The 24,953-nt window shown below is 46.3% G+C and overlaps 1 protein-coding gene across 2 annotated transcripts in view; it reads right to left on the bottom strand.

Annotated features, from left to right (window-relative positions):
* Window positions 1–9,155: 9,155 nt before the first annotated feature.
* SMCO4 (single-pass membrane protein with coiled-coil domains 4) overlaps window positions 9,156–24,953 on the bottom strand; it is a 32,759-nt gene continuing 16,961 nt past the window's right edge. For both annotated transcript variants that reach the window (XM_014958266.1, XM_014958267.1), the window contains exon 2: window positions 9,156–10,049. In XM_014958266.1, coding sequence (XP_014813752.1) covers window positions 9,748–9,927 — 180 coding nt within the window. In that variant the 5' untranslated portion in view covers window positions 9,928–10,049 and the 3' untranslated portion in view covers window positions 9,156–9,747. The remainder of the gene's footprint in view (window positions 10,050–24,953) is intronic.

The raw sequence follows: 24,953 nt of genomic DNA on the forward strand, positions 1-24,953 counted from the left end.
CTAGATTGCACAGAACAAGAATAATAGGAGCCTTTAGCCATGTCATAGCTCCCAGCATAAAGAGCTTATCTATGCTCTGGTTATTCTTGGCTATAGAAATAGCCCTTGGGATTCCTGAAATGAGGAGTTTGAGCTCGCTCTTTCTTACGCTTTAAGCCCTGCAGGTCCGTGAGGGGAACATAAATAGACAAAGCACAGATTTTGAAGCCACCCATGTTGCCTCTTTTGCCAGACCTATAGAATTCACCTGGGGCAGAGCCTGATCTCAGGTGCTTTACATCCTTTACATTAATACTTTATAACTTTTAAATTCAGTCTTTGAAAGCACCTGTTTTGGTACCGATGTTTAGATACTCTGCTGGCTCATTGCTTAACTACATTGAAATAGGGAAAAAACCTTTAACTTTACCGAATTTTCACTGAATTTTCACTGAATTTTAGAGTTGGAAGGGACCATAGAGATCATCTAGTCCAACTCCCCTGCTGAAGCAGGATTGCCTAGAGCTAGAGCATGTTACTCAGGACTGCATCCAGGCGGGTCTTGAAAATCTTCAGAGAAGGGGACTCCACAACCTCCCTGGGCAGCCTGTTCCAGGGCTCTGTCACCCTCACTGTGAAGAAGTTTTTTCTCATATTTGAGTGGAACCTCTTATGTTCCAACTTGTGCCCGTTGCCCCTCGTCCTCTCGGTGGGAACCACTGAAAAGAGTCTGGCTCCCTCCTCTTTCAACCCTCCCTTGAGATACTTGTCAGCATTGATAAGATCACCCCTCAGCCTTCTCTTCTCCAGACTAAAGAGTCCCAGCTCTCTCAGTCTCTCCTCATAAGAGAGAGGCAATTTGTTTTAGGTAAGGGCCTAAATTCTTTATTTTTTTCTACAACATAGGAAAACATTATAAAACTGAGCAGAGTTAATTCAACTCCATGTGCCAAAAAACTGCATAATGTTGAGATTCCTTTTATTTGCAATTCATACTGAATTCTATTGCTGTGCAAGCGAAACAGAAATTACAGACAGTGTTGATGAACCACCAATTTCAGTGAAAAAGATACTGAAGAACTGCTTTCCAGCATGTACTGCTGCCAACTTCCTGGAAAAATCTGGATAAAAATAATACCAGACTGTCAAAACAGCTCCAGTTTGTGAGTAAATGAAGTCTCGTTAATATTCAAGACCACAGCAAAAATGTAAATTGTTTTCGGAAGCTATATTGCCATTAAGACAAAATACACCACATCACACTTACACAAAATACTGAGATTTTAAATACCAGTTTGGCTTGGTTTGCAATAAAATGAGTAATGAAAATGAGGAAATCAAAGAACCTTTTACAGGAAAATTCAGGAAAATTACTAGACTCAGCTGGAGGGACGAGGACTGAATGAGAAGATGATGGAGGGACATCTGAACAAACTAAATATATACCATCCTCAGCTTAAGGGGAGATGCATCTGGGAGTTTTAAAAGAACTAATGAAGAAATTTGAGGAGCCTCTGGAAATGAAGCTAGATTTTAAGCTGGGAAAGATCTGTCGAAGCAAAATGAAGCAAAATGTGGTCTTTCGGAAGGCAAGAGAAAAAAAAAATGTGGGCTATTGGCCAGTTAGCCAGGTTCTTCTGCCACGATGAAATTTAAACATACAAGACAGTGTGCACCAGTTCTTCAAAGAAAAGTTGTGTCTGAACCCAGTCCAGGCCTGAGGATCCCTCTCATGACACAGATCTGTGAGATGATATACAGTGAATGAATGAAATTATCAAAAAATTAATAAGGTTTTTTATTCTAAAGCTTTTGAAGATCTGGCCAAGCCCCTAACTTTGGCTAATGAAATAACAGAGTTAGCTTCAGCCTGGCTTTTGTGTAACGCCATAGAATAAACTCCTGTGAAAAGCACTGAAAACTGCAAAGGACCTGCATCTGAAAAGCCTCCTTGTTTACTGGCTTGTCCTGCTCCAAGAATATTATGCCCCAAATGTGCTGAGACAGTATGGATCAAAGTGCTGGTTTTTTAAGACATCCTTACCTGGAAGGTCACCCTCCTCTTTCCAGCCTGAACTTGCAAGGGTTCCTCATCTGATGATCCCCAATTTAAACAAGAACCTGTTGCTGCCCAGGTACGGGCAGAGCTGCTGGGTCTCAGCACTTGAACTGTACTGAAAGGTAGAAACTTGATTAAACTGGTGAGAGTTTCTGAAGGAAAATACATATTCCTGGTGTTATCACGCCAAAAATAGTGTGTACAACGCGTACCACATTTCAAGTCATTGTGGAACCTTCTTAAAGAATGATGGACACAGAAATAATGATGACTGAGGAGTGATACACTTTATGAACAGGGATTGGAGATGTATGTATATTGTCAAAAAAGAAATAATCAGGAGGGTCCAAGGCTATAAATGCCTGAAAGCATCAATAAAAATGAAAAAAGAAAAGAATTATTTATCATAAATTCATTTGACAGGACAAGGTGCAATGTTCGGGAGCTACAGATTATCCAAAACATACAAAAAAATTCTGTTCTACTTTGTGAATAGCTGGGCATTGGAAAATTCGTGTGAGCTGCTGGACTTCTGTGATTTTTCAAAGCTTTACCAAAAAGCATGTTTTTTTAGCTCCTAGTTGAAAGACGTGTTTTAAATAAAAAGAACAACAGTTCAGGCTGCCACCAGCTTTTCTCGCTGAAGGACAAGCAGAGGTCACTACACACAGCTGCCAACACGCTTCGTCGAGATGTAATTTTGAAATAGTTGGTGGTAAAAGAGGTGTCAGACCATCGCTGACCAGTCACTGCCCAAACCTGCTCTGATGGGGATGTCGGTGAAATGACGGTAACTAGAGAGAAATCTTCAACAGTGGCTCACGTGGAAGTTGGGTGTTCAGCCCATTTTCTTCCTACCGTTTCTTCTCTCTTCTAAGGGAAGTTTAGGAGTGCAGGAGTGGGAGGGCGTGGGATGGTGGGGACGCTGAGCCATGCCCAGAGGAACGTCAACAGCAGCAGCAAAACCCAGTGCCAAATGAACATAAAAATGGATAAACATGAAAAATCCCCGGCACGGCTTTCTTGCATTTCCCATGTGTTAACTCAAACAATGAGTTCAGTTTACCCAGTCAAAGGGTAATAGATCTCCACTCTGATAGAGAAAACCCTGCTGTCCCACTGTTTGGGTTTATCATAGTGTCCCTGGTGATAACTCCTCATTTCGCAGTGATACAGAAACGTCAGAATCAAGCCCATCACCATTTCATGATTCAAAACCAGAGTAAAGACCACCAGTGGGGATGAGAAGTCATAGTGTCATAGAATGGTTTGGGTTGGAAGGGACCTTAAAGATCACCGAGTTCCAACCCCCCTGCCCTGGGCAGGGACACCTCCCACTAGACCAGGTTGCTCAAAGCCCCATCCAGCCTGGCCTTGAACACCTCCAGGGGTGGGACATCCACAACTTCTCTGGTCAACCTGTTCCAGTGTCTCACCACCCTCACAGGAAAGAATTTCTTTCTGATAGCTCATCTAAGTCTCTTATTTTTCAGTTTAAAACCATTACCCCTCATCACTCCACTCCCTGATAATGAGTCCCTCCCCAGCTCTTCTGTAGACATCATCAGAGACTATCTATTGAGATGAGCCCCGGGTGATGGGACACCCGCGGTACGTCAGGGCAGTCAGCAAAGTTTTATTTACACCACCAGCTCGGGTGGGTGCTGGACTCCAGTCCCTCCTGCTGCTTCCTGCCCGTGGCTCTCCCAGAGACCAGGCAGCTGGAAGGAGGCAAAGGGCACCAGGGGAAGGTCCTTACCCTGCACCATACGGACAATGGGATTATGTTCTTGCCTAGCTTTACAGCCTGCAGCAGCCAATTACAGCATCCCCATTCAGAGAAACATAGAATTGTCCAGGCTGGAAGGGACCTTTCAGATCATCGAGTCCAACCATCAACCTAACTCTGAGAAAAAACATCACTAAACCGTGTCTCTAGGCACTATGTCAACCCAGCTTTTGAACACCTCCAGGGATGGTGCCTCAACCACTTCCCTGGGCAGCCCATTCCAAAGCTTGACAAGCCTTTCAGTGAAGACATTTCTCCTAATATCCAATCTAAACCTTCCCTGATGCAACTTGAGGCTGTTTCCTCTTGTCCTATTGCCTGTGACTTGGCAGAAGAGACCGACCCCCACCTCTCCACACCCTCCTTTCAGGTAGTTGCAGAGAGTGATAAGGTCACTTTTTTCCAACTTTTAATTTCTTTCTATGCAAAAGAGGTATCCACTAGATTTTACACCAACTGCCTTGTGCCAGGGAGGTTTTTTTTCTCCTCAGACACACCAATCTGCTGGGAAATGCCGGGTTAAAGGTTGTTCATGGCAGAGCTCGTGTGAACTGGCCAAACCAATGTGGGAACCATGGGTTCTTTTTCCCTCACCATAGGGTTCACATCTCAAAGTTCACTGTGTCCAAGTTACTATTTAATCACCGGGACACCCTCAAAGCCATAAATAGGCTGTAATTTAATGTGCTACACCTAAATTTCCACTAGTGGATTGAGCAATGTCCCCAGACAGTGACACGCTGCACTCCTGCCGCCCTACCTAAAGCAACACACCGATGGGCTTGTTCCTCTGATCTGCTCTGCCCCAAACCACTACGGGCTTTGGAACAGACTGAGGAGGAGTGAGTGTGCCCAGGAACCTTGTGAGAACATGTCCACCTGCAAAGAACAGCCCTAAAGCACCCCCTCACTGAACCTCTGTGACAGATGTAGGGATTATTTAGAATCACAAAATGGTTGGGGTTGGAAGAGACCTTAAAGATCATTGACTTCCAACCCCCCCTGCCATGGGCAGGGACACCTCCCACCAGACCAGGTTGCTCAAAGCCCCATCCAGCCTGGCCTTGAACACTTCCAGGGATGGGGCATCCACAGCTTCTCTGGGCAACCTGTTCCAGTGTCTCACCACCCTCACAGTAAAGAATTTCTTCCTAATATCTCATATAAATCTCTTCTTTTTCAGTTTAAAACCATTACCCCTGGTCCCATCACTCCACTCCCTGATGAAGAGTCCCTCCCCATCTGTCCCAAGTCCCCTTCAGGCCCTGGAAGGCCACTATAAGGTCTCCCCAGCACCGTGACAAGACTTGTTTTGGTTGAAGCCTGGAGATGCACCACCTGGGCACTGAACACAAATAGTCTGAAAAAAGAACGGTGCGGTTTCTCTGCAGCACGTATTTAAAACTGCTGTTTTTCTGAACATCAGGCTGTGAATAAGGAAACATTTTCTTGTAGACGGATTGAAACAGAAAACCCAGAGCCAATTTCTCTGAGTTCTGAGAACAGGTGTGGTTCTTCCTTCAGAGCACGGGCAGCGCCCCTGCTTCTCACCCTTGGTTCTGTGGGGCTGCAGACATTGATAACAGAGATGGGCATTTATGTACCCACCACGAGAACACTCGACACCATCCCTTTATTTTCTCAGCACTTCGAGGACATTTATAAAACTCCCTTCAAACCTTGATTTTTAAGTATTTGACAGGTACAGCAGGGGCAGAGGGCTACAAAGATGCTGAGGGGCCTGGAGCACCTCTGCTACGAGGAGAGGCTGAGGGACTTGGGTCTTTTTAGTCTGGAGAAGAGAAGGCTGAGGGGGGATCTGATCAACACCTATAAATACTTAAAAAGTGTGGGTGTCAAGAGGATGGGGCCGGACCTTCTTCTGTGGTGCCCAGTGACAGGACAAGAGGAAATGGGCACAAACTTGAATATAAGAAGTTCCACCTAAACAGGAGGAGAAACTTCTTTACTTTGAGGGTGGCAGAGCACTGGAACGGGCTGCCCAGAGAGGTGGGAGAGTCTCCTTCTCTGGAGACATTCAAAACCCACCTGGACATGTTCCTGTGCAACCTGCTCTGGGTGGACCTGCTTTGGCAGAGGGGTTGGAGCAGATGATCTCCAGAGGTCCCTTCCAACCCCATATCATTCTGGGATTCTGTGACTCTGACTTGATTTATGCTTTGAAAAACTGCTTTTAAAAAATTGCTTCTATAACTTGATTTCTCAGAAGGCAATGGCAGGTTTTTAATGACTTCACCCGATAATGAGCACTCTCGGAAAGCCTACCATTGGACACTGCTGCAGAAGGATCTCAGCGTGGGTTTTCTGGTAAAATGCTTGTAATAAATCATTCAATTTTGCCCACAAGCTACTGTGTGCTGGGAAAAGGTTCGAAAGCCTAGTTCTAAAACGTTTTTGAAGGCGACTGACAGTTGGAGTAATACAGTTAAAAAACCAGAGCCACCGTTCCACCTTCGGCTGAGAACTTCACGGGAGCTGACATTTGGGCAACTGCCATTCATTTACTTCCCGATTATTTCCCAGTGATTTTTGACAGTTTCTGTCCACGGAGGCTTCGTGCCATCTTTCCGACCCCGCGTTCTCACGTCCAAAGATGAGTGAAAGGGGATTTGGTAGAAAAATGTCAGAATCCAACGTCATTGTTTACCAGAGAAAAATATATTTTTTTTTTTTGAGTCGAACTGTGAAATGAGTCGTAGCTTCTCCGTAAGGAACAATCCGGAACGCCTGACACTGTTTTCCTCTCAATTAGCGCTCAGTAAAATCGCACATTTCAGGGAACTGAAATACACAGCGTCTCCTATTAGCACCACGCCATAGGTTCGTATTAATAAACATTTGGCTCTGTAAAGATCATTATTGTGACCTGCAGAATCTGCAGCTGACAAGAGACAAGGGGAGAGCGTAAGAGGAAGCAGCAGAAATGGAACATCTCATTAGAGAAGTAATCTTGGGTATTATCTAACCCAACTGGCCTTCACCTATTTAGTTGTCATCAGCCAGTTAATTGCTCTTACGTGTCACTGCCTCAACTCTTGCAGGAAAAAAAAAGGAGGGAGAAAAAAAAATCCCATCAGGACTCTGAACAGTTTCGGGGGTGTATTTCCAAGTTATAAAATTTATAATTTTTATGAATTTGTGATTTTATAAATGGCTAAAGAAGCGCTGCCACTGGGACAGACAGAAAGACACCTGCTGTGATGGGAAAGTGACAGGGACTTGGTCAGAGCCACCTGGAAGGATCAGAGCAGGAACAGGGGCAGGGAGACCTTGGTCGGGAATCCCTGGAAGAGGAAGATGAGGAATTTGTGGAAGAGGTTAGTGGGAAGTTTCCTTCTATTCTAGATGCTCCAGTCGGCAAGCACCCTGCAGAACGCACATATTTACACACACCAATTTATTCACTTCCCCAGGCACAGATTTTATTCAAGCTGAACCCCTCCTCCCCAAGAAGGGCAATCAGAGCTCCCTCACAGCCACCCCCTACCGAGGGGCAAATAAAAATAGGACAAAAAGGGTTTAGTGCCCGGGAGAAGAGAAACAGCTGGGAGATGACACAGACGGAGCAATTACTCTCCAGATGCATCATTTCAGATCTCTCTGGCTGAAGGAAGCGGTTCTCTTACCAAAGCACAGCTCGTTTTCAGTCGGGCCAGCTTCATTCTAGGCACTACCCACAGCAGGGGCACCGCTGGTCGTCCCAGCATCACCGGGTGTCTGTCCCATCTGAGCAGGGTTGGGTAACAGCTGGCCATGGATCATGTGCAGTTCAGGAACACGTGCCTGAGGGCAAAGGCCACTGCAGGGAACTGCATTTGCTCGTCTATGGTATTTGTCATAGAATCATACAATCATTTGTGTTGGAAGGGACCTTTAAGATCACCAAGTCCAACCATTAACTGACAAAAACCATCACTAAGCCAAGTCACTAAGCACCATGTCAACCCGTCTTTTGACCACCTCCAGGGATGGTGCCTCAACCACTTCCCTGGGCAGCCCATTCCAATGCTGGATAACCCTTTGTGCATAAAAACTTTTCCTAGTATCCAGTCTGAACCTCCCCTGGTGCAACTTGAGGCCGTTTCCTCTTGTCCCTTCGCCTGTAACTTGAGAGAAGAGACTGATCCCCACCTCTACACCCTCCTGTCAGGGAGTCGTAGAGAGCAATAAGGACTCCCCTCAGCCTCCTGATCTCCAGGCTGAACAACCCCAGCTCCCTCAGCCTCTCCTCATAAGACTTATTCTCCAGACCCCTCACCAGCTCCATTGCCCTTCTCTGGACCCGCTCCAGCACCTCAATGTCTTTTTTATGGTAAGGGGCCCAAAACTGGACACAGCACTAGAGGTGAGGCCTCACCAGTGCCGAGTACAGGGGTATGATCAACTCTCGGGCCCTACTCACCACGCTGTTCCTGATACAGACCAGGATACCATTGGCCTTCTTGGCCACCTGGGCACACTGCTGGCTCATGTTCAGCCGACCGTCGACCAACACTCCCAGGTCCTTTTCTGTCGGGCAGCTCCAGCTCTGCCCCCAGCCCGTAGCGCTGCAGGGGGCTGCTGTGTCCTGTGACACCCGGCTGGGGTGTGCAGAGGGGCTCTGCACAGCAGCAATGCACAGGTGCACACGGGAAGCCAGGCACGGCCCTGCGCTGGCACGGGTAAGAAAGTCCCACTGGCCTCGCTGGGACAATCCCTGTGCCCAAAGAGCATGGGAAGTACAGATTTGAGGGCTCTTTGCCAGCACAGAAGTATTTCCTGCTGTGGCATCACGTCCCCCCTCGCTCGGCCTGTGTTCAAGCAGCAGCCAAGTCCTCCAGTTCCCTCCCCGGTCTCCTGAAGGTTGGTGCTTACCCAGTGCCTTAAAATATTTGGCTGAGAAAGGGCCGTAGAAGAATAGGGGGTTATTGAAGCATTTTGATCAGAATCTATAGCTTGGTTTCCTAGAACAGAACTGTACGCCGTGCTCACAGCTTGGTTAAGTGAGGGGGGAGAGGGGGTGTCAGAGGACAGCAGCTCCCTTCAGCAGAGACCCAAGTTATAATAACGGTGCTTCTCCTTCCTTTAAAAAAAGAATAATTTAAAAAAAAAATATCAAGGGCTGTATCCAAAAATCACCTTTTTATTGCCACTTATACAGATTTAAATATTAAACATTCAGATAAACAACTTCCTGTGTTTATGTAGCTTGTTTTTACTTCACCGTAAACTGGTAGAATCTCCCTTTCCAACTTGTGTGGGATTCCTCCTGCTGGATCCTGACGCGTTCCCTTTGCATGTTGGCATCACCCCACAAAAAGCAACTCCTTTCGAGTGAACGAGATAGTGTTTAATGAAAAAAAAAATATTACACAACGTAGGCTTTCACAATAAGTCACATTTTTTTTGCAAAATAATTTGAAGATCGCAAGTAAGACTTCTCTCTTTTATTCAAAAAATAAATATATCCTTTCTGAATCAAAGCACTTCATATGACAGTAAGTAAAAAGAAGAACTGTACTTCTTTGGAAGTTCTGAAACAGGCAGACAAGAGCTCACGGGAGCAACATTATCCGTAACAGGGATAAAAGCTGAAAGCTGATTTATTTTTATTATTTTTTTTTAACAAATTTATAGCAGGACACCATTTCCTTTTACAATATAGAGCTTCAAACAGATTTAAGAAAAAACACCATTGGAAAGTTCTGAAAGGCACATGAACCGGACCATAAAACGTACAGGCTCGGCCGCTAATACGTTTTGTTACATTCCCAAAGAGAACCTGCGGGACCCCAACCAAGAGACAGACTGAAAATACCAGCGAGTTCCTTGGTGAAGCACTGGAAGAGTGGCAGAGAGTTCCTTTTGGCTCGGGATAAAATTATTAATACCCCAAAGCTAGAAAGTCTGAAAAGCTGCATCATTCGGTTGTATTGGGACGAGTCGCGACATAAACGAAGACGACGATCAGCAGCACCACCACGGCCAGCGTGGGAAGCACCACGGTGGTGATCTGTTGCCGGGCCTCTTGCATCGCCTGTTTTCTCTCCTTTTTATCTTTGGAGGTCTCTTTTTTGGGTTTTCCTCTCAGCTGCCTCATCCTCCTCTTTGGATCTTGCCTTCACCAAAACAGGGAGTTGAGCGGCGGAAACCAGTCCAAGGTCTTTGGAAACAAAAGGTTGAAGAATTCCTTCTCCTTCAAGTGGTGGGCTGTGCAAGGAACTGCAAGACAAGGGGAAAAAACAAATCTTTTGAGCAAGAGCTACAGGTACTCTAGTTACTAAAACCATCTGCGGTTCCACTTGGCAAATCTTTTATCCAACTGGCACCAGTATCTGTGCAGCTTCTTTCAAGGCAAGGAATGGCAGAGCACTCGTCCAGCTCATCACCAGTAACACTTTCCCCCTGAAAACTCCAGCCGTTCATCAGGGCGCGTGTGTTTGCCCCAGAGCACGGACCCTGCACTCTGCTGGGCCAGAAACAAAGCCCAGCACCCCACACTTTGTCCTCTGAGGCCACCGAGACAACATGGCTAAAGGCTTAACGAACATAACATGAATCAGTCTTCACAGAATCGAGGAATAGAATCATAGAATCATTTATGTTGGAAAGGACCTTTAAGATCATCTGGTCCAACCATCAACCTAACTCTGTTAAAAAAAAACAAAACAAAGCCACACATCACTGAACCCTGTCTCTCAGCTCTATGTCAATCTGCCTTTTGAACACCTCCAGGGATGGTGCCTCAACCACCTCCCGGGGCAGCCCATTCCAATGGCTGATAACCCTTTCTGTGTAAAAATTTTTCCTAATATCCAGCCTGAACCTCCCCTGGCGTAACTTGAGGCCATTTCCTCTTGTCCTGTCGCCTGTGACTTGAGAGAAGAGACCGACCCCCACCTCTCTACACCCTCCTTTCAGGGAGTTGTAGAGAGCAACAAGGTCTCCCCTCAGCCTTCTTGGTTAGAGTGTTAGAAGGTTAGAGTTAGAAGGGACCTTAAAGATCACCTAGTTCCAACCCTGTGCCATGGGCAGGGACACCTCCCACTAGAGAAGGTTGCTCAAAGTCCCATCCAATCTGGTCTTGTGCCAACAGAGAGCACCGGCCACCCCAGCAGCTCCCACTAAAGGTCTGTGGCTCCCCACAAACCTAAGGAACAAGGAGGGACAAACACACCCCCTGCTATAAGGAGAAGCATCAAGCATTGATCATCCTCACCAGGTATTCATTGGAATAAAGGGAATTCCAGCAGGAAGAAATGTGGGGAAAGAGCTGCTTAACTCGCTCTCATGGCTCTGCTGCCATCGAACAAAGTCAAAATGGTACCGTGACCCAGTGCTGTCACTCATTACAGCTCTCATTTTTATGAGAGAAGGATGCCAAGTGACAAGCAGCCTGGTGACACATCACTGGGTAAACGAGCCATCGTTAATAAGGGCGTTGCTCTGAAGCACCTACTAAACCAATTTTTAAAAGCAGAAGTATCTATACAGCGGATTAACAAAAACACCGCACAAGGTGAAAGTCACTCTAAAATGAGGACCATTAGTAGGTGCTTAATACTTCCATCCTTTAAGTTTTTTGCCCCCAAGCTACCCACCACTATGTAAGTCACCGACGGTGTGGGAGGGAACGGAGGATGCCAACTCTCTGGCTGGTTTCCTCTTCGCCATATTCCCCATCTCTGCTGTGGCACAACACTGGGACCCAGGGCGGATGTACCTAACCCAAACTGGGAGGGTGACAATCACTGGTGCCACATAATGAGCTGAATTGAAAGTAAACTATGAACGGATGTTTTTCCGTTACTCCCACCCGTGCTCAGAAGGAAACACATGAAGAAATCAACGGGTTAATGTCACTGCCTCTTTTCTTCCCTCCGTCTTCGTATCAAACCATAAGATGATTTTAGCGCCCTGCTGTCGGTGAGGAGCTTGTGTCACCAAGCAAAGCTGCAAAGCTCACTCAGGTCACCCCAGACATGATTTCCTCTCCGTGTGTCACCTCTGGTCTACGTTACGCGTTGTCTTATGACTACTTCTTTAAAAAAAAGAGAAGTGGTTTTCCCTGAAAGTAGGATGCTTTCTCTTGATGTTAGCACTCAACCCTCTTGGTCAGCCTGGCCACAGAAGCGAAACTGAACTAAAACGCTCACGGTCAAAACAAGAATCCCCACCTAGAGGTTACACGTGACTACAGAGGGGTTTTCATCCTTTCCCATAACAGCACCAACCTGCTGCCAGTCTCCCCCAGCCCAGTTGGTTGGTGAGACACTGCATCACTCAGGGCAAAACGTCAAAAAACTCTACTAACTCAAATTTATGGAAGCGACCAGACCATCGGAGCCACCATGTGATACTGGGAAACCAAGAGCAAATCAATGGATCAGTATTTCTGTCTTCACATGGTCCTTCCTGGATACAATCTGAATAAAACCCAACAACAACAAAAGCCATCAAGTGTGACAGGATCTCGGGGTTCAGCTGGATTCACCCGTTCTACACCCCATGTGCACACACCTGTCAAGCAGTTGTTTTTTCTGATCATAAACTTTGCCAATTCAACCTGGACTCTGAGGCAAACACTTCATTTCAGTTTTGATAAAGAGTAAAGGGGAAATCTTGGTGACTGGGATGATTTTCAAAAGAGCAGACAATAAAGTTCAAGTCTTAGAAAGAACCAATTCCTTCTGCAAGCTGCAGCATTAGAACAGATGTGGAGACCAGAGGTGCTCAGTGAACTTCACAGCAGGGAGATAAATAGGAACTGGATGGAGCCCTGTACCAGTCTTTTCATCAAACTTCATTTCAATAAAGTTCAAAACTTCATTTCAAATTTCATTTCATCTACTTCATTTTGAAACTTTCATAACTGCTACTTCTCAGCAAATCTTCAGCTTCCTGATTATTTGGTCGAGCCTTTGGCATTTCGCCTCCTGCAGCCTATTGGTTTCTGGTTTGGTCTCGTTGTTTATCACTTCTCTAACTTCTGAATGTCATAGAATCATTTAGGTTCAAAAAGACCTTTAACATCATCGAGTCCAACCTAACACTGCCAAGTCCATCACTAAACCATGTCCCTCAGCACCACGTCCACCCTTCTTTTAAATACCTCCAGGGACAGTGACTCAACCACTTCCCTGGGCAGCCTGTTCCAATGCTTGACAACCCTTTCGGTGAAGAAATTTCCTTTGGGGCGAAAGAAATCTGTTTTACCACTTTCATGTCATTGTCGTCCTGCTCTGGTCACATGCTTTATAACCAAATTCTAGAAAAACTCCTATGCAAAATAAAGTTTTACCCATCATAGAATCATAGAATGGTTACAGTTGGAAGGGACCTTAAAGATCACCGAGTTCCAACCCCCCTGCCATGGGCAGGGACACCTCCCACCAGACCAGGTTGCTCCAAGCCCCATCCAGCCTGGCCTTGAACACTTCCAGGGAAGGGGCATCCAATTTGCCCTTTGGGTTAATGAGACAAACCAGAGCATTTCAGGCTACAGTATTTTCCTATTGTTTTCTGTCTCCCCTGTTACCACACGTCAGTGGGTTTTGTATCCCCATTACTCACAAGACCCAAGAAGTGATGGACAGTAAAAGCCTTTGGGACTTTCTGTGTTCCATAGTAACACAGAGGAGTTGCCATGAAACCATCTCTCGAACAATAAATGTATGCCTTGCTCTACGCAGCATCGCTTGCTACCCAGACATTAAAAACAACAGGATGTTTTTTTTCCAAAGTCTCTTTTGAATGAATATTTCATTCTGAAGCCAAATTACACCAAGTTAATTACAGACACTAGCTAACATCTGACGGCTTAGAACAGAAAGCCTTCCCGCAAATGTCAGCACCACTTGAGCTGCGAGCGGATGCTCTCCAGTTTGGGAATCTGGCATCAGCCTCCCAACACGTTTCCAGTGGATGGGGCGGCTTGGCTTTGTGGCTGGCAGAGATGGACTTGCACAGAAACTGGCCCCCTGCTTTCAGAGAGAAGAGCCTTAGGGTTCGTCTTAACCGAAGCAGAAAATGGAAGCAGGGAGTCTCTGGGAGCTGCTGCCAGGCCCCCGCTGCCGCCAGGAGCCCCGGTGCTGCTGCCAGTGTCAGACAGTCGTTGTGAGAGACAAGGCTCCCCCCCACAGGAGAGGGCCGGGGGGTTGTACGTGCTGCTGTGCTCATGTTGGTACAAAATGACACTTAAGAACCAGTGCTCAGCTGCACCAGAGGAAATCGTGCAGCCCACGTTGTGCAAGTGGAGTAAGGGAGCCACAGCCACCCACTGCCACTGCCAAGCCTCCTACCGGCCACCCATGGGCTTCACTGGAAGGGAGGTGGTGCCTACTGATCAGTGTGGAAGGGAGAAACTGATACAGAAATTGCAGTGAGTCAGGACCAGGATTACAAGGTTTGGGTTCAGTTCCTTGCGGTGTGCACGGCCCACAAGAACAAATCTTCTCATGTTACCTCCTCCAGCGTCCTCCTCCAGCCAGTACTCACCCTGCCTGGGCACTGGGGAGGCAAAACACAAGCAAAGAGAGGAAGGAAAGCATATGTCCCCCTGTACACAGCACTGGTGAGGCCACACCTCAAGTTCTGTGTCCAGTTTGGAGCCCTCACTACAAGAAAGACACTGAGGTGCTGGAGCGGGTCCAGAGAAGGGCAACGAAACTGGTGAGGGGTCTGGAGAATGTGTCTTGTGAGGAGAGGCTGAGGGAGCTGGGGTCTGAGGGGAAACCTTATTGCTCTTACAACTACCTAAAACTTGGTCTCATCTCCCAAGTCACAGGCGATAGGACAGGAGGAAACAGCCTCAAGTTGCACATGGGGAGATTTAGATTGAACATTAGGAAAACATTCTTTACTGAGAGGGTTATCCAGCATTGGAATGGGCTGCCCAGGGAAGTGGTTGAGGCACCATCCCTGGAGGTATTTAAAAGACGAGCAGCTGTGACGCTGAGGAACATGGTTTAGTGGTAGCTCTGGCAGTGTCAGGTTAATGGTTGGACTCGATGATATGAAAGGTCCCTTCCAACCCATAGACAATGATATGATTCTGTGATATAGCATTGGGATGGGTGCAATTAACAGTCTAGTTAGCACTGCCCATTTACAATGTCTCAGAGCGAGTAGCTATCAGAAGGACAATGAAAAAGTGATGTCCCACGGGTATTTCAATCTTCTGGGAACTACAACAGCAGTGATCAGCTACCTCCCAGTGCAGAACTCACTTTTTCTCCTCAAATGGAGGCTGAGAGTCTCCTTTCCTTTCCCAGTCTCCCCAGAACAGGAGAGGGCTCTCTGCCACAGACCATGCACATCCTCCTATGGCTGCTTCCTATTTCTAGTCACCACTCGACCTGGCCCAAATATCTGCCAAGGCTGGAAACGCTCACCAAACCAGATCAGCTACTGCTTTTACTGGAAAGTCAGAAGTCCCTCCACTGGGACGTTTAGAGTAAGAGCACAGAAAGGATGAACAGACTCTAGTAAAAGTGCAATACCCACAGTCCACAACCGCGTGACAGGAGCCTGGCACTATCCAGAGGCTGAAGCTTCACCTTCCTTGTCTGAATTTCACAATTTAAGATTTGGTAATAAAATTGCATGAGATCCCGAGATTGTTTTTAAATTCACTACAGCAAAGTTTCCCCCCAAAGCAGGAATCTGCTGGCTAGAAGGAAACCATCTCGATTGCCAAGTCAAGAAAATGAGCGTTGGCTTGGTATAGCTGTTGGAAACATCATTTTCACAGAGAGAAGCTCTTCTCTCTGCCACTGCAGTGCTCCAACCTGACACTGAAGAGCTAAGGTTTCAAACAGAACAAAACATTAAAAAGCTCGAGCTACTGAAGACAAACCTAAAGACATTACTCTTCAACATCATAAAAATTCACAAATTTAGTACGCTGGCTTGACGTCTAGAGCAATTGCATTCCTCCTTGCCCGTCATCCAAATTGCTTTTTATATATAAAAGTGCTCTTCGTTCTACCTCCTGGGTTAAGCTGCTCTGAACTGTTTGAGGAGCCAAGCTCAGAGCCTCATTCATGCACTTGCTGAAGTCCCTCACACTAACGCTGAAGCATTTGCCGGCATCTTAAAGCACACCAGCTACGGGTAAGCAGGGGTGCTTTTGTACCAAAGGCTGGACTGGTATCCCTGTAGACAATCTTCCAACCAGAACATAAGGCAACCAGACATCTCTTTGTTTTGTTTTATTTTTATAAAATTAACCCTGACAATTAGTAATCAGCAATTAAGAGCTCCTCACACTACTCAGGGCTATTCCTGGGAGCTGGGAAGGGCAGCCCTGACTCCGCTACAGTCCTGGAGTTCTGCATCTCCCTCTACTTGCAAGACATGCACAAAAGATTTCCTTTATCTGCATTGAGTGTAATCGCAAGTCTAGACGCCTAAAGAACTAATTATCACCAACCTTACGGCATGAATGTATTAGCCACGTTAAGCTGAGTAATTTTTTTCTCCAAATCCCAAATTACAAGTGTTTGCAAGCCAATTTGGATTAACCTGGTCTAACCTGCTAGTGAGACTGTAACACTTCTGGAACAGCACATCTTGAAATTCAAACAATCTGACCAGAATTAAGTTTTATCATTTAAATTTTCCCCTAGGGCCATGGATGTTACTCATACATTAAAAAATGAATACCCAAACGAAAAACAAGCAACAGACCAGCAGTCAGTCAGGACACACTGTACTCAAATTGCCTGCCAGCAGTTCCCAATCACTGGGACACACCGGTATCAGTCGAGAAGAATTAAACCCCAAAATCTTATCAGCTTGTTACTTATTTCCACGACTGGGCTGATTACTTTAGGGTACCCCAGCCAGAGCTGCTGTAGGGAGGCTGGAAGAAGAGTTGAACCAACGAGGTGGAAATGAGGAGAAGGTGAGAACCCAAGGGGCAAGGGGAAGCCTGGGCAGCAGGGAACCGGGTCTCAGTGCTGAGGGGTCATTAAACCAGGCCTCGTGATAAAGACCATCCTTCTTCCCACCAGTGAGAGAGGATTGTCCCTCACAGTGCTGCCCAAGCCCCCGGCCACGGAGCACTTCCATGGTGCCAGCAGGTGGGACACAGCGGCTCTGCAGGGTCTCCTGCACACGAGGCTTTAATCCCCCCTCACCTCGGGCAACTTCAGCTTCACTGTGGTAGAGCTGGAGGCCACTGCAAGGAGGTGGCAGCTCCTGGCACAGCAGAAGGAAACCTGACCTGCTGCCCCAGCCTGAGACCAACAAGTTGGCTGAAGTAATACTGTTCTCGCTTCTAACCTTAATTAGAGCGGAGCCTACGCAACAGATAAATGTTATTTCCTACCTTTGAAACCATGCAAATGTTTTGGGTCTTTTTTTAATAAATGACTGAACTGCACGTAATGCTGTCACACAAACCCTGGGTCGTATTTAATAAAGGCCAAGACTCGTTTCAGACTACCCCATGGAATACAGATTTATTTTTTTTATCATTACTCCACAACTGATTTTACCTCGAGGTGAAATACCCCATTTTGGATGGAGAATTTTCTTTCCTGCAGTGTAAGGTCTGGCCACTGCTAGAGAAGCATCAGCAAGGTCACTAAGGTGATGTGGCCAGCTTAGAGGTGCAGCTAAATGGGAATTTATAATGTGTTTCAGTAGGAGCCTGGGAGAGTTACAAAGAGGAATACTTGTGCTCGGAGCTCTAGATGGGGTCTCCAGAGACCTCTGTTCCCTCTGTCCTGCTCGCAGCCTTTCCATCCACACAGGTCCAGCTCTGACACCTTTTTTTTTCCTTGTGTTTCACTCCTGGCAGGTGTAAAGGCAGAAAAATATCGATCTTTACATCTTTTATGAAGAACATCTTCATCCCTTTGGATGGCTGCTACCAGGGTAGGATTTACACAAGCACTTAGACCAATTTGCTCCCAACTCCCACACCAAGACAGAAGCTAAATCTGCTCCTGTGTGTGTCAGGCACGTCAGGCACCTAATGTCTGGAGAACCTGGCTCTGAGGGGGCTTTTTAAACAAAAACAAAAACAAAAACAAAAAACCTGATTGTAACAGCTTTTATGCAACTGCAGAGGTGATTGTCCAGCATTATTTCCCTCACATTCAAGCACACTCATTACACTCCATTTTAAACACAAAATGTAAAATAATAGTTTAAAAAAATCTTCCATTATTTGACAGGCTCTAAAGGAGCAAAACGTTCTGTGTAATCACTTGTGTGGGTGACAAAGATGGATAGAGCAGAGATTTGCCAATTTGACTGGGAGAGCTGAACCCTAAAGAGCAAGCCAGCCCAGAGGATTAACCGAACGCTTTAATCCCAGTCACATCCTCCCTCCTTCCCCCAAACCTCCCCAGCCAACCCACTTTCAGCAACACGACAGCAGCCCCGTGATGAAGTGAACATCCCAGTTGCAGGGGAGTTCATATAATCATAGAGCTGTCTTGGTTGGAAGGGACCTTTAAGATCATCTAGTCCAACCACCAACCTAACTCGGATAAAAACCATCACTAAACCATGTCTTTAAGCACTATGTCAACCTGGCTTTTGAACACCTCCAGGGATGGTGCCTCAACCACTTCCCTGGGCAGCCCATTCCAATGCTTAATAAACCTTTCAGTGTAAAATCTTTTCCTAATCCAATCTGAACCTCCCCTGGTGCAACTTGAGGCCGTTTCCTCTTGTCCTATCACTTGTGACTTGGGAGAAGAGACCGATCCCCACCTCTCTACACCCTCCTGTCAGGTAGTTGTAGAGAGCAACAACATCTCCCCTCAGTCTCCTCTTCTCCAGGCTGAACAACCCCAGCTCCCTCAGCCTCTCCTCATAAGACTTGTGCTCCAGAGCCCTCACAAGCTTGGTTGCCCTTCTCTGGACCCGCTCCAGCACCTCAATGTCTTTTTTGTGGTAAGGGGCCCCAAACTGGACACAGTACTTGAGGTGAGGCCTCACCAGTGCCCAGTACAGGGGGGCTATCACTTCCCTAGTCCTGCCGGCCACGCTGCTCCTGATACAGGCCAGGATGCTGTTGGCCTTTTTGGCCTTTTCCTTTTTGGTACCAAAACACAGCTCTGTGCGAGCACTAACAAGGGGAAATGATGATGACCTGCTTAAAATAAAGAAACTTTTCATTTGTACAAGCCGTGCCCCTAACGAAAGAAGAGCAACCCAAGTGAGCAAGGGCTCTGCAGGGAAGAGCCACACAAATGGCTCTGGCTTCTGCCCTGTCACACGCTCTGGGCCACCCAGCTCGTTCCCTTTAAACAGAGGATGCCCAGCAGAACCGATACACAGCTGAAGACAACGCTCACAACGCTGAATTTGAGATCAGCATGTTTCGGTGACACTGTCCCTCGTGATTTCAGAGTGTGCTAAGAATGAAGAAAAGCATTAAGAGAATTTTTCTGTTGATGTTCTGTGAAAAACGGATTTTCATGTTACAGCATGAGGCCAATTCTTAATATCATAAAAAAATTACCTCGGTCTATTTGACTGTAGCAAGGAAATATGATTAGCAAACCCAAACAACCCTGTTTTCAAGGGTAAAAGCTTTAATTACGCGCATAACAACATGGCACTATTAAGATGCTGTTTGAAGTCAGTTTAACATTATTTTTTAGTGAAGGGTGGTGGCTTTTTTTCCAAATTACAGACCGAAATCTGAATTGACCCATCATTACTGCAACATCACATTTACTGTAAATGTAGCTTCGAGAGTCTCCAAGCGACTCACAGCGTTTGGAAAATGAAAGCCAGCACTGAGTGCTGCCAGAAAGTCAGAGAGAGCAAGGCCACCAAAGCAGAAAGCTATTTCAATATGATTTTCACAATTCTGAAGACTTGGAAATAGGGAGTAATCTGTATTAGAAACAAAAAGCCGCGGATCTCTGCCTCTGGGAAGGCATTGTTACACGCAGACGAGGTGACGGTATTTTTGGCGCATACGGTGTCGCAGTGCAATCCTCTCTGCCCTGAATGCAGCAAAGAAACAGAACAGAATTCAATTAAAAAATAAATAAATAAAAAGGCAAGTCCTTTTGCTCCATGAGCAGGTGGATAAATAACCCATATTTTCCTTTGTAGATAAAGCACGGAGACAACTTTTGCAACAGGCAAATCCAATGAAGAAATGCCATTGTTTACTGAAAACACGAGAAAAACAAACACATAATTTCTGTCACTGCATGAATTCAATTCCTAGGGGAGGCTGCAGGAGAAGAGTTTGCCATTCTCCATCTATAGAGCTTCAGACGATGTTGCACATAAATGCAGCAAACCACAGCACCTTGCATATGACTTGATATTATGTGTTTGCTCAGCTGTTTTCTTAAAAAGTAATTTTCCCAGCTGTTCCTGACAAGGCTCCTTTGGATACAAAACATTTATCTTTCCAATGTACCTACAGAAATTTAGTCAGTTTCTAAATAGCAACACTAAATAAATAAATAGAAATAAATGAGTCATTGGTGTCAGAGCTCCTCAAAATTTATGTGCTGCTCTCCCAAACCAACCCCAAGCGTTTGGCATCTGTAAGAAGGTGCAGCAACAGGAGTCTGGTGTGAAAATACCATTTCTGGTTTCCAGCACAGCTGCGTGGGGGTCACAAGCCCACCCAGACCTGGACTGTCGCTGCCAACTCACACCTCAAGTGGAACCGTCACCAGAGGGTAGCAGCACTCGTCCTTGGAGCTGAGGAGGACCTAGATGGGAAACACACTTTTCCTATGATCCAGCACTTCTCCTGGTCAAACTACTGGGTTCCCAAAGTCACTCCGTGGGCCAGCATCACTATACACGTGTTAGAAAGGGACACCTGAGACACAGAGCAAGCAGAACACCAGCGAGGCCGAAGCCCGATGTTACAGTCTTGTAATGCAAACAGGAGACCTGAGGGACTGTCACCCCTTTTCATTGTCGTCCTACTGTCGTTAAAAGTTTGGCACAGAAAATTCAGTCCAGGCTGAAACTTGGCAGGCAAAAAAATCCATGCCCACAGCAAGAACGGACTGTTAAATCTAAACCCAGAAAAACCCCAAAGGCAAGGGCTGAGCCGTGGGGCAGGAGGGGGGTGTGTGTTCACCGGGGAGGGGATGATGGAGCAGGACCTACAGAAGAGAAAAGCTGGAAGAGCAGCTCCCAAGGTAGAGGAGACCATCGAGAAACACCATCTGTACTTCCTGACCACAGCACAATCTGTGTACACAGGGCTCCAACTATTTGTGAAACAGCTTGTTTCTTCAGCAGGCACTAAGGGAAATCTCCCCCTTCCATACACAACTGTCTGCCACAGTAAAGCAAGACAGACGCCTACTTGGTCTCCTGAAACCCTCCTGAGATAGTGCTGGAGGGGAAAATGGCCTGCACTGCACTGATGGTGACACAGCATTGTATTTCAGGAAGGTATTCACAGATTTAAAGTGAGCTGGATGCAATGGCAGAGCAGGCTGAACGAGGGGTTCTGATCTCAAACTCACCCCCTTCAGGCCTCGTCTGAAGTTCTGGTTTTTCAGGCTTTTCTTGGCACCAGGGTTTTCCAGTAGGAGGCTGAGGAAAGGCTGCTGGCACCATGCCTGGCTCTCCCTGCTCGTACACGTGCCACGTGGTGCTGCAGAGTAACTAAATCACATAGAAATCAACCCAAATAGAATCGGTGAGTTGGGTGCCTGTGTCACTCCCTCACTGACTTCTTTCCAAGCAGGGCAGGTGTTTTAGAGCTTGTGCAGCGCTGCCGCTTGGCAGATCTCATTCCCACCTCTGTTGCCTTCCACACGCTCCCGTTTGATCCGGGTAATCAAGTTATCAATGAATGAAATAAAAACCTCCACCCTGCATTGGAACAGCACCACAGGTTTAGGCTGCAGTTCTTCCTCCAGCAGCCAGAAATCTGTGCCTTTCCCAAATTCCTTTCAAATTACAGAAATGGTCTCAACATCAGCGTGACAACAATGCAATCAGGGCACCTTTTTTACAGGGGGGAAAGGGGAGATAAGAACTGAGATTTGCGACACAGGATGGGTGGGGAGAGTTTTTTCTTCCTATCACTGGTCTCATTAAAATCTCATTCTGTTTACTCCCCAGCTTAAACCTGAAGTCTTATTACATTTCACTAAACAATCCCACGTTATAATAAAGCAGCAGGCTTTCCTGCCATGATTGATAGTCTCTGTTTGCAATTATTTAAGGAGAAGGCACATAATTACATACAGCTGGATTAGGCTGATCAAATCCCCGTTAGTGTCTGTCAATATACACATAATAAGACAGTGTGACATTAATGTAAACTAATTTAAATGCAGAAAGTTTAATTAAGACTTAATAAAATTACAGGGACGGAAAGAAAAAAAGTTTTGCACAGTCTAACCACAGGGAGTTTCCCAGCAAAGCCACCCTCTGAACACAAGGCTGGTTTTGCCTAATCAGTTCTGCAACACTGGTTCTTGCACCACTTACTTATGCTCTTCTATTCACAGTCCTCCTGCCAGGACTTTCCACCAGCTCAGAAACTCAGAAGCAGAAGCAAACGCGATGGAGCCACGTGTGAAACCACGTCCATTTTGAGCAAGCCCAGGCAGTCAGAGAAGGATGGCTCAGAAGTTCCTCTACAACGTTCAGCAAACAGCTATTGATCAGTATCACAGTTCAACTGCCACAAAATACATGTGACCTTCTTTCAAAGCACTTACCAAGACCAAAACGTTACATCCCCCTACATAACGGTATTCATATTTTCCCTTCTTTTGTTGCTGGGCAGCCTCCCTTTCCACTCAGCTTGTTTTTAAAGCAATCCACTATATTGGGAGTGCTCTCAGAGAGCCACCAACAACACACAAGCGTGCATTGACCCCAATAAGCTCAGCAGAAGACACCACCTTCATTCCCTGATGAACAGACACAAACTTTTCCAAGGGTAGTCACACTCATGCACCCAATCGTCTTTTTTTGTGCAACTCATGAGCCACGTGGATGCCACTGAACTCCTACCACTGGTGAAATACATTAAACAGAATCACAGAATCTTCTAGGTTGGAAGGGACCTTAAAGATCATCTTGTCCAACCGTCAACCTAACTGACAAAAATAGACACCCGCACAACAAACAAGAAGCATCACCATCACTAAACCATACCTCCCAGCACTTCATCAACTTGTCTTTTGAACACCTCCAGGGATGGTGCCTCAACCACCTCCAGTGGGTATGGCACACCAGCCACTTTGGCTTGTGTAAGCACGCAGAGGCAGTGCCGGGGGGATGTGGGCACGGACACCAGGGTCCTGTTGTCCTCACACACATTCCCTTTCCTCCCTCACTCTGCGATAACGACTGTACGTGCGTTAACATAATTTCTCACCTAGATGCTTCCACTGTTTCTACACCAGGTGTTCTCCAAGAGGGTAACTGAGAGGAGAAGGGAGCAGGAGAGACACTGTGCCACCACAGAGCTCCTCTCCACCAGCCTCTGTGTCGCCACGTTAAAAAGCAGGATCTGGGATCTCACACAGAGCAATTCGCTGCTCCCCAAAGCACCGATTTTCCCACGCTACCATTTCCGAGCATGTTCCCTGCCAAATTAAATCAATTTGAGTATCTCATTAAAGAAAAAAAAAAATAAAAAATTGCAGATTTTGATTCATTTTTAATAGTCTCTCTGCCAGTTGAGCCTGCTGCTCTGATCTGGTTTACTCGACGATTTGTTAGTGTTCCGCTCAGACACCTCTCTGCGGCGGCCCTACAGGGTTTCAAGAATTTTAGAAAATGCTGAGTGACACACAGGATCCTCACCCTCACCAGAGCCTTATCCAAAATGGCAGCTAAAATTCGGAACGAGCCCATTTCCCAAATAGGAACGTTTCCAGCAGAATTAGTTTTTGTCAGCCGGGGAAAAGGGTAACAAGGAAAAACTTGAGAAACATTAAGTGCTAGAAAGGATTACAGTGCAATCTCCTGGTAAATACATTAAAATTCAATACTATATTAAAAGTGCCCAAAGAAGTTAAGCCCTCCCCTGCTCAATCACATCCCTCCAAAGCTCTTGGCCAATCTCTCCATGCTAGGGACCAATCGCTGTTAGATAACCTTTTCTGAACAAGTCTATCACTTATTCTAGTTTATGTTCCCTTTCCTTTGGCAGCACAGCTATTTCAGTCACCCTTCTAAGCCAGAGCCCCTGGTAATTTTTCTTTTCTGCTGTTCCACTGCAATTCTTCAAAGCATCATAAAGGCAAATTTAATAAGCACCTCAATTTGTATTGCTTTCTATTTATAATACTGCAAGCACCTGCTGCTGCTGAGATCCAAGCAGGTATCTTTCTTACTTTAGGTAGATTAATTCAGATTAATCTTAATAGATTCATATTGTAGACCGATTTCAAGAAACATTGCTCCAAGCTGTTGTGTGATTTGCTTGGGGTTTTTTTGGTCTCAGGTGGGTTTTTTTTGGTCTTTAGGGATTTTGTTGTTGATTTGGTGGTGCAGTTGGTTCTCTCCCCACCCCCCATTATAATTAAGATGCTGCTGACCAGCTCTTAAAAATACAACTCATTTTGCTTCATTGTTCACATCAGCCACATTCAGCAGCAGGTCTTGTACTACTCTGCACTCGTGAGACCCCACCTGGAATACTGTGTACAGCCTTGGAGCCCTCAACACAGGAAGGACATGGACCAGCTGGAACAGGTGCAGCGGAGGGCCACGAAGATGATCAGAGGGATGGAGCACCTCTCCTATGAAGACAGGCTGAGGGAGCTGGGATTGTTCAGCCTGGAGAAGAGGAGGCTCCAGGGAGACCTTATAGCGGCCTTTCAATACCTGAAGGGTGCCTATAGAAGAGCTGGGGAGAGACTCTTTGCCAGGAAGGGTAATGATAGGACAAGGGGAAACGGGTTTAAATTGGAAGAAAAAAGATTCAGATTAGATATCAGGAAGAAATTTTTTACTATGAGGGGGGTGAGACACTGGAACAGGTTGCCCAGGGAAGCTGTGGATGCCCCATCCCTGGAAGTGTTCAAGCCCAGGCTGGATGGGGCTTTGAGCAACCTGCTGTAGTGGGAGGTGTCCCTGCCCATGGCAGGGGGGTTGGAACTAGATGATCTTTGAGGTCCCTTCCAACCCAAACCATTCTAT

This window comes from Calidris pugnax, unplaced genomic scaffold (assembly GCF_001431845.1).
Source record: "Calidris pugnax isolate Ruff unplaced genomic scaffold, ASM143184v1 scaffold252, whole genome shotgun sequence".
Classification (NCBI taxonomy): domain Eukaryota; kingdom Metazoa; phylum Chordata; class Aves; order Charadriiformes; family Scolopacidae; genus Calidris; species Calidris pugnax.